We start from the raw sequence: 13,566 nt of genomic DNA on the forward strand, positions 1-13,566 counted from the left end.
AACCATAATTCAAAAAGACACATGCACCCCAATGTTCATTGCAGCTCTATTTACAATAGCCAGGACATGGAAGCAACCTAACTGTCCATCAACAGATGAATGGATAAAGAAGATGTGGCACATATATACAATGGAATATTACTCAGCCATAAAAAGAAATGAAACTGAGTTATTTGTAATGAGGTGGATAGATCTGGAGTCTGTCATACACAGTGAAGTAAGTCAGAAGGAGGAAAACAAATACCGTATGCTAACACATATATATGTAATCTAAGAAAAAAAATGTCATGAAGAGATTAGTGGTAGGATGGGAATAAAACACAGACCTACTAGAGCATGGACTTGAGGACGTGGGGAGGGGGAAGGGTAAGCTGTGACGAAGTGAGAGAGTGGCAGGGACATATATGCACTACCAAATGTAAATTAGATAGCTAGTGGGAAGCTGCCGCATAGCACAGGGAGATCACCTCTGAGCTTTGTGACCATGAGAGGGGTGGGATAGGGAGGGTGGGAGGGAGGGAGACGCAAGAGGGAAGAGATATGGGAACATATGTATATGTATAACTGATTCACTTTGTTGTAAAGGAGAAACTAACACACTATTGTAAAACAGTTATACTCCAATAAAGATTAAAAAAAAAAAAGAAACATTGTATATAATTCTCTTCAGTGAATATCACAAGTTAAAAATTTGTCTTAGTTTGAGTGATCCATGCATATTAAGGCTAAAATTTATAGACATGTTTTTGTTATTTTTACTTAAAAGAAACAACATTGTATTAGTTTTAGGTATACAACGTAATGATTTGATATTTGTATATATTATGAAGTGATCACCACAGTAAGTCTAGTTAACATCTATTACCACACATAGTTACAACTTTTTTTTCCTAAGACCTACTCTCTTAGCAACTTTTCAAACATATGCTATACATTACATCCCTGGGACTTACTGGAAGTTTGTACCTTTTGACCACAACATTTTCTTCTTAATTATTGATCTTTCTGAAAGAGGTTTCCACTTGTTGAACTTTTGCCCTTTATGTGCTTTGGTGTATAAAACAAAAGTTTATTTTTATGGGGAATTGTTGGGTGGAATAAGCCTTTAGCTTTGGTTATTATGTGTTCCTGTACCTCCTTTCTTATTTTTTTAAATTGTTAGACCTGCCTTATTATTAAAGAAAAAGGACTCATCATTTAAATCTTCACTCCGAAACTATTTTCAAAACATATTTTTGTTTGGGAGAAAATATCTAAGAAGAAAATTTGATCAAGTGGCTTAATTTTTTAAATAACTTTATAATAAAGTCTAATTTAGAGCATTTAGTAACATACTCATATAATCCTTAATATGAGAATCACTTCATCATGGTTTCAAATATTTTCTCTGTGTGTGTGTGTGTGTGTATATATATATATATATATATATATATATATATATATATATATCTGTGTGTGTGTGTATATTGCAATACTCGACAATATATGTAGTGATTTATAAATATATATAGTGATATATAAATATTTGATAATACTTAAATAAATCATAATTTATAGTTAGCACATGTCACAGACATCAGCAACAGTTTTGTGATTCCTGGGTCTGAGTCTCAGCTCTACTCTTCTAAAACCCTGAGAATTAACACTCAGGTTCATCTCTCTCTGTAGTTTGAAACTGCTTTAACAATATGTGAGTAGGATTTCCTCTAGTGAGGGCTACCGGAAGCTGCTGTTGGGTCAGTAAGTAAAAGTTGGCTATTTACAGGCCACCGCCACTACAGCCATGGTGTAGAGGGGTAATTCCCACCAGCAAGTATCGTTTCTGCAGAATATGTCTCTAGGCTTGCTCACAGAGCTATAGGACAGACTAATGCTGGACTAGGTAAGAAAGTGTCCTGATCATGGTGCTGTTTTTTTGTTTCCAGAAGAACAGAAGAGGTCATGTATAGTATTGACACAATAGATATACTGATCAGTTTCATCTTGTTTTATTCTTTGATGCTAGATGAGGGTAGTAAGCCCATTAGCTCAGGTTCAGAGAAAAGTCTAAAGAGGAAAAGAAAGACCTGGGCAATCCTTCAAATCATTTCGCTTTGAAATGAGACTAAAGAGATCGACTTACAGTCATGTTACCTACCAGGGTTCTTGGCCTCCTTAATCAATAGGAATTGATCAGAGGCCAGACAAGAAATTCAGGCAAGGTTTTATTGGGGCCCCTGCTGCAGCAGGGGGGAGAGAGAACAAGTAACAGGTTCCCTTGCTCACTCGCTTGCTTGCTGGGTTGCGGGGGCGAACTGGTTCTTCATATGGGGTGAGGGTAGGGGTGCGTCCAGGGGTCAGGCTGGAGAGGTGCCTTAGGTGGTTTGCCCACCCCTTAGGTGGTGGTGTGTGCAGGGGGCATGCGCAGTACCTTGCTTTTGCTTCCGGCTCTTCAGAAGTGGCTGTTGGGTTTTTGGTCCCTTTGTATCTTGTCCGTAATTTGCCCAGCCCAGCTGTGCATGCACACAGTTAGTTTTAGTCCTTTATAGTTTCTTTGTATTTTGTTGCTCGAGGAGACATTTGTCCAGGTGCAAGCACTGCAGCTAAGGGTCCCGGGTCCCAGGTCCCAGGTGCCAGCCTGTCTGAGTCATAGATGTTACCTTTGGCCATAGATACCATCTCAAAAGTGTTTGTTATGGTCATGGAGGCCCAGGTAGATGGTTCAGTGCAGCTCTTCCCCTTCATTGGAACTCAAGTCAGGTTGAATCATCTTGTAACGTGTATACTAGAAAACAATTACAGAAACTCAGTTTGGGAGTAAAGTTTGAACTGTCAGTCGTATCTGTGCTCTTTAGATGGAGTCAAGATATTATGGCAGAGTTATGACAATTTCAGGAAGTGAAAGATGAAAATAAAATATCCAAAGTTAATAAGATACTCTGGAGTGACATATACATATAAAACATCTTTCCTTATTCCTGCCTTTAATTGGAGAAATCAAGATACTGACAAATGAGCTGAGGCCAGAATCTAAAAGGTGATGACTAGAAAGATTTCTCATATTATGCAGAGTGTTCAAAGCGATGCAGACATGTCTAGCTTCCTTTGAAATTTGCAGGCCTAAAATTAACGTGTCTGATAATTTAAAGTAGGTGATAATTAATTCCATATGTAGGTCTTCTTGATGATGTTTTAAAAAATTTGCTTCTGAATAGGAATAGCTGCCCATGGCCTTGGGTGAATTTTATTCTTCTGTAAGTCCGGGCCATATACCTAAAGCATGGTATATTTTTTAAGATGACAGTCAGACAATATAGTTTATTAGCCTTTGATCTTAGTGTTACAATATGATAGCATTATGAGATTAATTTTTCCTTTTGTGCCTGTTTCTTAGAGGCTGGCAGAGGAGGGGACCTCAACAAATACTTTGGTGAATCTATATAAGCGATTAATTTGTGGCTAGAAAATAGAAGTTGGCTGTTTATATGAATCAAATAATGGCATGAATTACCAAATTTGCCATTTCACTTCATTATTTATAAATTATCCTACTTAGATTGTTGTATCTTTTAAAAAATTAAATTCAAGGCAGACTGATTTGACATGTAATTAACTTTATTAATCTTCAGCCTAAGGGTAAATTATAAGTCCTGTTATTTTGTGTATTCATTGGCTCCCAACATCGCATACACATTCATTTCTTTGCTGTCTTGTTCCAACCACTCTACTTGCTCCCCTTTCCCCCCAAATTCAGATCCTAGTTCTGGTCCTCACCTTCTCCATGAAGTACCACAAGGTCCCTATTTTGTTTTCCTCCTGTTAACTTTAGAGGCTTACAATTATTCTTTCATCTAAACCACTCACCTGGTACATAGTCATGTATTGCCACGTGCAGTCTTTTTGTTTTGTTTAATATTTATCTGATTTAGGACTGTATATCACCTGGGTCAGCTCCTTGAGAGGAGAGGTCATGTTCTGTCTTGTTTTACTCACAGCAGAGGGCACATTACTCTGACATTGGCAGCTACTGCATGAAGGTTTGTTGGGCTCAATTTTGTGAGTACAGATGAGAAGTAGGGACTTTCAAATAATAGAAAGACTGTTTAGAATTGATCTGGTTGAGAGACAGCCTCGCTCATTCCTTGTTCACTTATTGTCAGAGTTAAAAGAAATTTAAGAAATAATATTATGAATGAGAAGTTCTGTTTTATGAGCTAATATTCATGCATGAACATGGGTTAACAGGAAAAATATACAGAGTGAGTATGATGTTTGGATCTAGGGCCTAGTACTTCTAGATTTTGAATTTCAGTCAATGTATTTTATCTTCAGGGCAAATGCATCTTTGAAGTTGATGAGAATTGGTATGAGATTTAGAAGGTAATGAAGCAACATAAAATTTGTGATGGTGTTCTTCTTCCTTTCCCCATGTATTTTTCTGAGTATTCTCTTGTAATAGAAGCAGTCATATTCCAATTTCATTCTCTGTGTTTTCAAAATATCTAGCTCCCCAATAAAAGAACAAAGCCATGTTTATTTAAAAACGATGCTATTGAAAATGGAAAGCACTAATGGCTAAATAGTATTAATAAATTTTTCTAACTTGGATAGCAGACCAATTATCATTTTTTGTTAACATTTTTTTTTATTCAAGTTTTTGGTTCTTACTTGAAAGATAATTTTTAGTGTGGGAAATCGCATAATATAGTGTTCAAGGTGTGGTCTTCTGTGTCAGACTTGATTTTGAACCCTTGCCTCTGTTATACTAAGATTTAGCATCCTTTTCTGTAAAATGTGTATAATAATATCTATATAAGGGGATTAAATGAGATAATCCATGTGAAGCATAAAACACAGTGCCTGACACATAATAAATATTAGCAAGTATTATGTACATTACTATTATTTGAGATTCTCCTGTCTTCATATTTTAATCAAGTAGTTTTTATATCTGTAATTCTAGATATCTAAATTCATGTAGTTTGATCGTTCTTTATTAGGACTGTACAATTCAGATTTTGTGAATCCAAATTAGTTCTTATTTCCTTGTCAGAAGTATTAGCTAAATGATTTTTTACTTTTATTAAAATAAATATTCTTTATTAGTTATCTTGTAATCTATACATTTTGATTTTTAAGAAAACTAAGGAGAAATCAGAAAAATGGAAAAATAACATTTTTATGATTATAAATTAATGTTTATTGCAAGAAATTTGAGAAATACTGAAAGTATTTAAAAAATTAAAATCTTCTGTAATACCACTCTCAAATGCAACCAATGTTAATATTTTTGTGAAATTTTTTTTGCTTGTCTTTTTAAAAAATTTTATTATTTTTGTAAATTGAGGTAACATTGATTTATAATGTGAAATTTATTTCAGTCAAATTGCCCAATGTTCTACAAGCTCTTTTATGTTAATCTAGGAAATTTTTCTTTCTCTCTCATTCCAGGGCTGTTCTTGGTCAGTTATATTTGTGGATCTCGATGCCCACAATCGCAACCGGCAAACTTTGTGCTCACTGTTACCCAGAGAATCAAGATCTCATGTGAGATATTTTTATAATAAATTAATATGAACTGTTGTTTATGATTGTTATGTAGTTTTGTTTCTTTTTCCAAGAAAGTACTCTAAAGTGTTAAAAGTTGGCAGAAGAGATAAGAAGAGAGAATGTTGCCACTTACTCCTCTGGCCTGGGGAGGTCAATGTTTAGGAAGTGAGCAGAACTGTGGAGAAAGCTGCTTTGTCCTTTGAGTTTTCATAGAGCAGTAGAGAACTAGATATATTTTTTTCTCTTTGGGGGAGTAGCAACATTATGCCAAAATGAAGTTTTTTTGGTCATGGAATATTATATACAGTAAGTCCCCTACACACGAACCTTCAAGTTGCGAACTTTCAAAGTTGCAAATGTGCGTTCCCAGGTCCAATCACATAATTTAGTTCACGTGTCTGGCGTACATTGTCACGTGCGTGCATCCTCTACAAGTGGTTGTGCTTTTGTGTACTTTACAGTACTGTATACAGTACAGTAGTACAGTATCTTTATTTCAAGCCCAGGATGTCTGGAAGCAAGCTTAAAAGCAGCTGTGATGTAGTTGCTACTGCTAAAAAGCGCCAAGCAATAATGATGGAAACGAAAGTGAAAATAATTGAGAGAGTGGAGCGACAAGAGGAGGAAGAAGTAACTGCAGAACCAAAGAGATTCACGACACAGGAAATGGCAAGGGGATTTTCTTTGTTTGAGGAGGCACTGTTAGTTTTTGAGGCACAGGACCCGAATGTAGAATGGTTCACGAAGGTTGCAGCAGCCTTTCAGAGTGCAATCCCTTGCTACCGTGTCATCTATGACAAGAAAAAAAGAGCTGCTACCCAGATATCACTGGACCGTTTTTTCAAGAGGGTAGATAGAATTTAATCCAGCAAAGAACCAGAACCTGTGAGTGCAATTGCAGCTTGCCCTCCATCTCCTATTGCTGAGGATCCGTTAGCTCTACCATCTCCCACCTCCTCTCCCTCCTCCAGTCAGTAATTCTTCTAGCCTGTTGACTCGATGCCAGCCCCTGTATGCCAGCTGTTGTAGTGTACTACTTTACTTTTCAAGGTACTATACTGTAAGATTAAAAATGTTTTCTTAATTTTTCATGTTCATTTTTTATGTATTATTTGTGTGAAAAGTATTATCAACCTATTACAATACAGTACTATATAGCGGATTGTGTTAGTTAGGTACCTAGGCTAACTTTGTTGTACTTACAAACAAATTGGACTTACAAATGTGCTCACAGAACAGAATTCGTTCATATGAGGGGACTTACTGTATTAGAACTCTAGAAGAATATTTTTCATAATTTAAATTTCTTTTGAATAAAACTGCTTTCCTTATTTCTTTTCTCTCATTTGATTCACCGTTTTCTTTTGTCTGATAATCTCTTAAATGACTATGTAATACCTGATTGCAAATTTTTCTAGGGGTTATTTGTGGCTCTATTCTTAGAAAACACCCAAAATGGAACAATTTGATTATTTTAAAATAACTATTTTACAGAAGTAATACAAGATTATGATAAAAGACAAACAGAATCCACAAATAAGCAAATAGTAAAAATATATCCACTCATTATTCCACCATTCAGTTATAATCTTAGGATGACATCATTTGGGTTTGTATGTTTCCATGTATTTTTATGTATACATATAATATTTTTATTTTACAAAACTGGAGGAATATTGTTCATAATGCTTGATAACCTGTTTCTTTGAATGGACATGTTTACATATTAGTAAACATTTCTATAATATAAATTTTAATAGCTGCTGATTTACTCAGCTAATTGTTGGACCTTTAGGTTGTTTTCTGGTTTTCACTATTATAAACAAATTGTTATGACAGACTAGTTGTAATGACTAATTAGTGGTGTTAAATTTTTACACAATGACTGAAATAATGTACTAAAGTTTGAGTCTAGTGTTGAACCTTGAAAATAGTCCTTATCATTGAATGAAGTTTTATCTCCTCTGTAAGGTTCACTAAACCATGCCATATAAACATCTGTCTGTCCCTTGGAGCACAGCAGTCTCACTGTCAGTTAAATAACCTTAGTGGCTTTTCATCTCTGTGATTCTCTTTGGGCTGTGTTGGTCATATGATTACAGACACTTACTTTCCCTTCTTTTTCTTATTGCCCCCAGAACACAGATGCTGCCCTGCTCCCCTGCATCAGTTATCCTGCATTTGCCTTGGATGATGAAGTTCTGTTTAGCCAGACACTTGATAAAGTGGTTAGAAAATTAAAAGGAAAATATGGATTTAAGCGTTTCTTGAGAGATGGGTATAGAACATCATTGGAAGATCCTAATAGACGCTACTACAGACCAGCTGAAATTAAGGTATCAAAAAATATCCCATGTCAGATAACATAATGGAATGTTCAAAAGTACTGATTCAGGAGGCAGACTTCTTGGGTTTGAATTCTGGCTCTGCCACTTATTAGCTGTCAGACCTTGGGCAAGTTAATTAAGCTCTCTGTGTTTAATATTCTTCATTGATAAAATAATGTTAGTACCTACTATTAGTGAGGTTTTTTTTGAGAATTAAATCAGTTAATATATATAAAAGTGCTTAGAACAGTGCTTGGCACATAGTAAGCACTCGGTAAGTGTTAGCTGTTGAGGCCTATTTGCTCACATTGGGCCGTGTTGAGTCATTGGGTGAGTAATTTTTCTATTGCACTTTCAGTATTTTGCCTGCCTACTATATACCTTTTGTCTAATATAATAGAAAATATCTATTTGTGATTGAATTTTCAATCTTTAAGCAAATGCTCTTTTTTTCTGTTTCACTTAGACACTTCCCTCTGAAATATACTCCTCTAAATATTTGGTTTTAAAGATTTTATATTTCAAATATACATACATATCCTATATCTAGGTTTATTCTAGCTGTTTCTAAGCTGCCCAGAAAACTGTAACACCCCCCAAAAAAGTAAGCATCCATTCACATTGCTGAAGACTTTGCTTTAATGGAATAGGTTGAAAATTATTTTAAAAAACCCCAAACCCCTCCCTATCTGCCTCCCTTTGCCTCTCTCTCTGTTGTCACACTTCTGAAGAGCATGGTGTGTTCTAGTTGTGGCTCCTTGTTTGCCTCCTACTTACTCCTTTACCTTATAATCTGGCTCCTGTCCCCAACACTTCCCAGTAGCTGTGTTGGCTTCAGTCAGTTTATGTCACTGGATCATTGTGGATGCCTTTCTAACTTTATTTCACTGAACCTCTCATTGGCATTTGAGTGTCTTAGGTAAGTCCTCTCTCGGGAGGGTCTCCTCCATTTTCTGTGACTTCATTCTCTTCCTAAGTCTCTGGTTAGTTCTCTCACTATCTTTCTTAGTCTCCTTTGCAGGTTCCTCTTCTTCTGCCTCCCTTTATCCTTTGCTTGTCTCCTGGAATCCATCTTCAGTCCTATTCTCTTTTCATGCTATTCATGCAGTCATAGCTCTAGCAATCACTGTTAATCCCACATCTCTATCCCTAACTCACATTTCCACCCCTGAGTGCCCTACCAAGTATCCAGCTGCCTTTTGGACATCCTCACTAGCATGCACTGCAGTCTGCCTGTGATCACCTTCCACCCTTCTGCCCAAGCCCCAAACCTGAGATTCATCCTAGGCTCTTCCCTCTCACTCAGCCTTCTTTGTCACTCACCAAGTCTGGCAAATTTAACTACCTTTAAATCTTAAAAACTGTCCCTTCGTCTCTATTAACTGCTTCGTTTAGGCATGTGATCCACAGCCAGGAATGATTTTGCTCCCCAGGGGACATTTGACAATACTTGAAGAAATTTTGTGTTGTTACACCTTGGTGGGTGCTACTGGCATCTGGAAGGTAGAATCCAGGGATGCTACTAACTGTCCCACAGTGTACAGGACAACCCCCACAACAAAGAACTATTTGGCCCAAAATGTCAGTAGTGCTGAAGTTGAGAAACATCGATTTAGGAAAACATCCTTTCTCTTTGGATTGTTCCCAGCAGCCTTCCAGTTGGTCTCCTTATTTCTTATCCTAAAACCCTCTTCAGTACTGCCAGCTGTTCATCTAGCAAGTAAATTTGATCCTCTTCAATGGTACCCTGTCACTTTCAGATCAAAGTTTTTGTCTCTCAGCCTGACTTCTCAGGCCCTCCCTGATCTGGCTGTCCTGGCCCACCTGTTAGACTTCAGCTTTCACTGCTTCTTCCTTGCTTGTTCCAGGAATACTGAATTGCTGTGAGTTTCTTTAACGTACTTCGTTCTTTAACGCATTTCTAGTTTGTACTGTTGTCTTCTCTGTATGGAGTTCCCTTAGCTTATCTCTCCAGAGAAATCCATCAAGCATTAGTTGAAGCATCTCCTTTCCTATAAAACCTTTCCTGATGCCCTGGGCAGGCTCAGATGCTTCATGCCCTTGGTTCTTGATATATATACAATGTATAGACATTTTGTAACATACTGCAATTGTTTATTTACATGCCTGTCTCCCCACTACAGCAGGTTCTCTATCTTTTTGTCTTCATAGCCCTCTGTCTAGCTGATGCCAGGCATTACTAAATACTTAGGAAATATTTATTGAATGAATGACTACTCTGATGGATTAAATGAATTAGCTTTTGAATAATAAGAATGTGAGAAAAAATTTTTTAAAGAACAACGAAACTACTTATAAAATCAGTCCAGTTTTGTTATTACAATAAATAAATTTTTATGTATGTGTATTCTAATGATGTAAGTGTTCTAATTAATATAATTAATATACATGTTCTAAATTATTGTTGGTGAAATTGTTAATATTTTATTTTCTGTTTTAGCTATTTGATGGCATTGAATGTGAATTTCCCATATTTTTCCTTTACATGATGATTGATGGTGAGTGAACTTTTCTCCTGAAATTTAAACTGTAGGATATAACTAGTTTAAAGAAGAAAAGAAATAAAATATGACTCCTTTCAGCTAGCAAAATAGACTACACTTATTGATGTTAACTACTCTGCATTTTTATTTATTTATTTTTTAATTTTTATTTATTTATATTTTTTGCGGTACGTGGGCCTCTCACTGTTGTGGCCTCTCCCGTTGCGGAGCACAGCTCCGGACACGCGTTTAAAGAAGAAAAGAAATAAAATATGACTTCTTTCAGCTAGCAAAATAGACTACACTTATTGATGTTAACTACTCTGCATTTTTATTTATTTATTTTTTAATTTTTATTTATTTATATTTTTTGCGGTACGTGGGCCTCTCACTGTTGTGGCCTCTCCCGTTGCGGAGCACAGCTCCGGACATGCAGGCTCAGCGGCCATGGCTCACGGGCCCAGCCGCTCCACGGCACATGGGATCTTCCCGGACCGGGGCACGAACCTGTGTCCCCTGCATCAGCAGGCAGACTCTCAACCACTGCGCCACCAGGGAAGCCCTACTCTGCATTTTTATATGCTACTTTTCTGCTTTCTGAGTTAATGTTACATCATTTAAAGAATTTTTAAAATACTTTGAAGTATTTTTAAAATGATACAAATATATTTTCATATTTACAAAGAAGAATTTTTATGAATACTGTAATTTGTGACATTGTGAATGTCTATAATATTTATACTTAAGCATAGAGAAATTTCAATTAAAATTCAGTTTTCAATTCTATATGCTAACATTTCTCAAATCAGTTTCCTGGAAAACTACCATATGCATTTATTTGCATAACCTTTTCCATTTTATGTTTATTATTTACATAGAAAAATACCAGAATAATTACAATTGGGTAAATTTTTTTCTAAGGTAAAATTTCTGTGGTGCTTATTGAGCTCAAATGCTATTGGATTTTATATTTTACATTTTAGGTGTTTTTAGAGGCAATCCCAAGCAAGTAAAAGAATATCAATTCTTTGTGATCTGGGACTTCATCTGATTTGTTTATGGCTGTATCTCAGCACCTACAGCAGTGCTGAGCTCTCACCTGGCATACACTGAGAGCTCAATAAATACTAGTTAGAAATATTTTTATTTCTTTCTTTCTAGTAGTTTGCAAGACTATCTTTTTTTTTTTTTACATCTTTATTGGAATGTAATTGCTTTACAATGTTGTGTTAGTTTCTGCTGTATAAAAAACCTGAATCAGCTATACGTATACATATATCCCCATATCCCCTCCCTCTTGCGTCTCCCTCCCACCCTCACTATCCCACCCCGCTAGGTGGTCACAAAGCACAGAGCTGATCTCCCTGTGCTATGCAGCAGCTTCCCACTAGGTATCTATTTTACATTTGGTAGTGTATATATGTAAATGCGAGTCTCTCCCTTCATCCCGTCTTACCCTTCCCCCTCCCCATGTCCTCAAGTCCATTCTCTACATCTGCATCTTTATTCCTGTCCTGCCCCTAGGTTTATCAGAACCTTTTTTTTTTTTTTACACTCCATATATATATGTGTTAGCATACCGTATTTGTTTTTCTTTTTCTCACTTACTTCACTCTGTATGGCAGACTCTAGGTCCTTCCACCTCACTACAAATAACTCAATTTCATTTCTTTTTATGGCTGAGTAATATTCCATTGTACATATGTGCCACATCTTCTTTATCCATTCACCTGTCGATAGACACTTAGGTTGCTTCCATGTCCTGGCTATTGGAAACAGTGCTTCAGTGAAAATTGTGGTACATGATTCTTTTTGAACTATAGTTTTCTCAGGGTATATGCGCAGTAGTGGGATTGCTGGGTCATAGGGTAGTTCTATTTTTAGTTTTTTTAAGGAACCTCCATACTGTTTTCCATAGTGGCTGTATCAATTTATATTCCACCAACAGTGCACGAAGATTCCCTTTTCTCCACACCCTCTCCAGCATTTATTCTTTGTAGATTTTTTGATGATGGCCATTCTGACTGGTGTGAGGTATTACCTCATTGTAGTTTTGATTTGCATTTCTCTAATGACTACTGATCCTAGGCATTCTTTCATGTGTTTGTTGGTAATCTGTATATCTGCTTTGGAGAAATGTCTATTTAAGTCTTCTGCCCATTTTTGATTTGGGTTGTTTGCTTTTTTGATAATAAACTGCATGAGCTCCTTGTATATTTTGGCGATTAATCCTTTGTCAGTTGCTTAGTTTGCAAATATTTTCTCCCATTCTGAGGGTTCTCTTTTTGTCTTGTTTATGGTTTCCTTTGCTGTGCCAAAGATTTTAAGTTTCATTAGGTCCCATTTGTTTATTTTTGTTTATATTTCCATTTTTCTAGGAGGTGGGTAAAAAAGGATCTTGCTGTGATTTATGTCAAAGAGTGTTCTGCTTATTTTTTCCTCTAAGTGTCTGGCCTTACATTTAGGTCTTTGATCCATTTTGAGCTTATTTTTGTGTATGGTGTTAGGGAGTGTTCTAATTTCATTCTTTTACATGTAGCTGTCCAGTTTTCCCAACACCACTCATTGAAGAGGCTGTCTTTTCTCCATTGTATATTCTTGCCTCCTTATCAATGATAAGGTGACCATATGTGTGTGGGTTTATCTCTGGGCTTTCTTTTCTGTTCCATTGATCTATATTTCTGTTTTTGTGCCAGTACCATACTGCCTTGATTACTGTAGCTTTGTAGTATAGTCTGAAGTCAGGGAGCCTGTTTCCTCCAGCTCCGTTTTTCTTTCTCAAGATTGCTATGGCTATTTGGGGTCTTTTGTGTTTCCATACAAATTGTGAAATTTTTTGTTCTAGTTCTGTGAAAAGTGCCATTGGTAGTTTGATAGGGATTGCATTGAATCTGTAGATTGCTTTGGGTAGTAGAGTCATTTTCACAGTGTTGATTCTTCCAATCCAAGAACATGGTATATCTCTCCATCTATTTGTATCATCTTTAATTTCTATAATCAGTGTCTTCTAGTTTTCTGCTTACAGGTGTTTTATCTCCTTAGGTAGGTTTATTCCTAGGTATTTTATTCTTTTAGTTGCAGTGGTAAATGGGAATGTTTCCTTAATTTCTCTTTCAGATTTTTCATCACTAGTATATAGGAATGCAAGATATTTCTGTGCATTAATTTTGTATCCTGCTACTTTACCAAATTCATTGATTAGCTCT

General features: G+C 36.2%; 1 protein-coding gene across 1 annotated transcript in view; it reads left to right on the forward strand.

Annotated features, from left to right (window-relative positions):
• Positions 1-13,566, forward strand: part of PHKB (phosphorylase kinase regulatory subunit beta) — a 205,263-nt gene that overhangs the window by 97,000 nt on the left and 94,697 nt on the right. Inside the window, exons 10-13 of the mRNA XM_028477729.2 lie at positions 5,431-5,526; positions 7,668-7,865; positions 10,318-10,375; positions 11,344-11,390. Coding sequence (XP_028333530.1) covers positions 5,431-5,526; positions 7,668-7,865; positions 10,318-10,375; positions 11,344-11,390 — 399 coding nt within the window. The remainder of the gene's footprint in view (positions 1-5,430; positions 5,527-7,667; positions 7,866-10,317; positions 10,376-11,343; positions 11,391-13,566) is intronic.

The sequence above is a fragment of the Physeter macrocephalus genome, chromosome 17, assembly GCF_002837175.3.
Source record: "Physeter macrocephalus isolate SW-GA chromosome 17, ASM283717v5, whole genome shotgun sequence".
NCBI lineage: Eukaryota > Metazoa > Chordata > Mammalia > Artiodactyla > Physeteridae > Physeter > Physeter macrocephalus.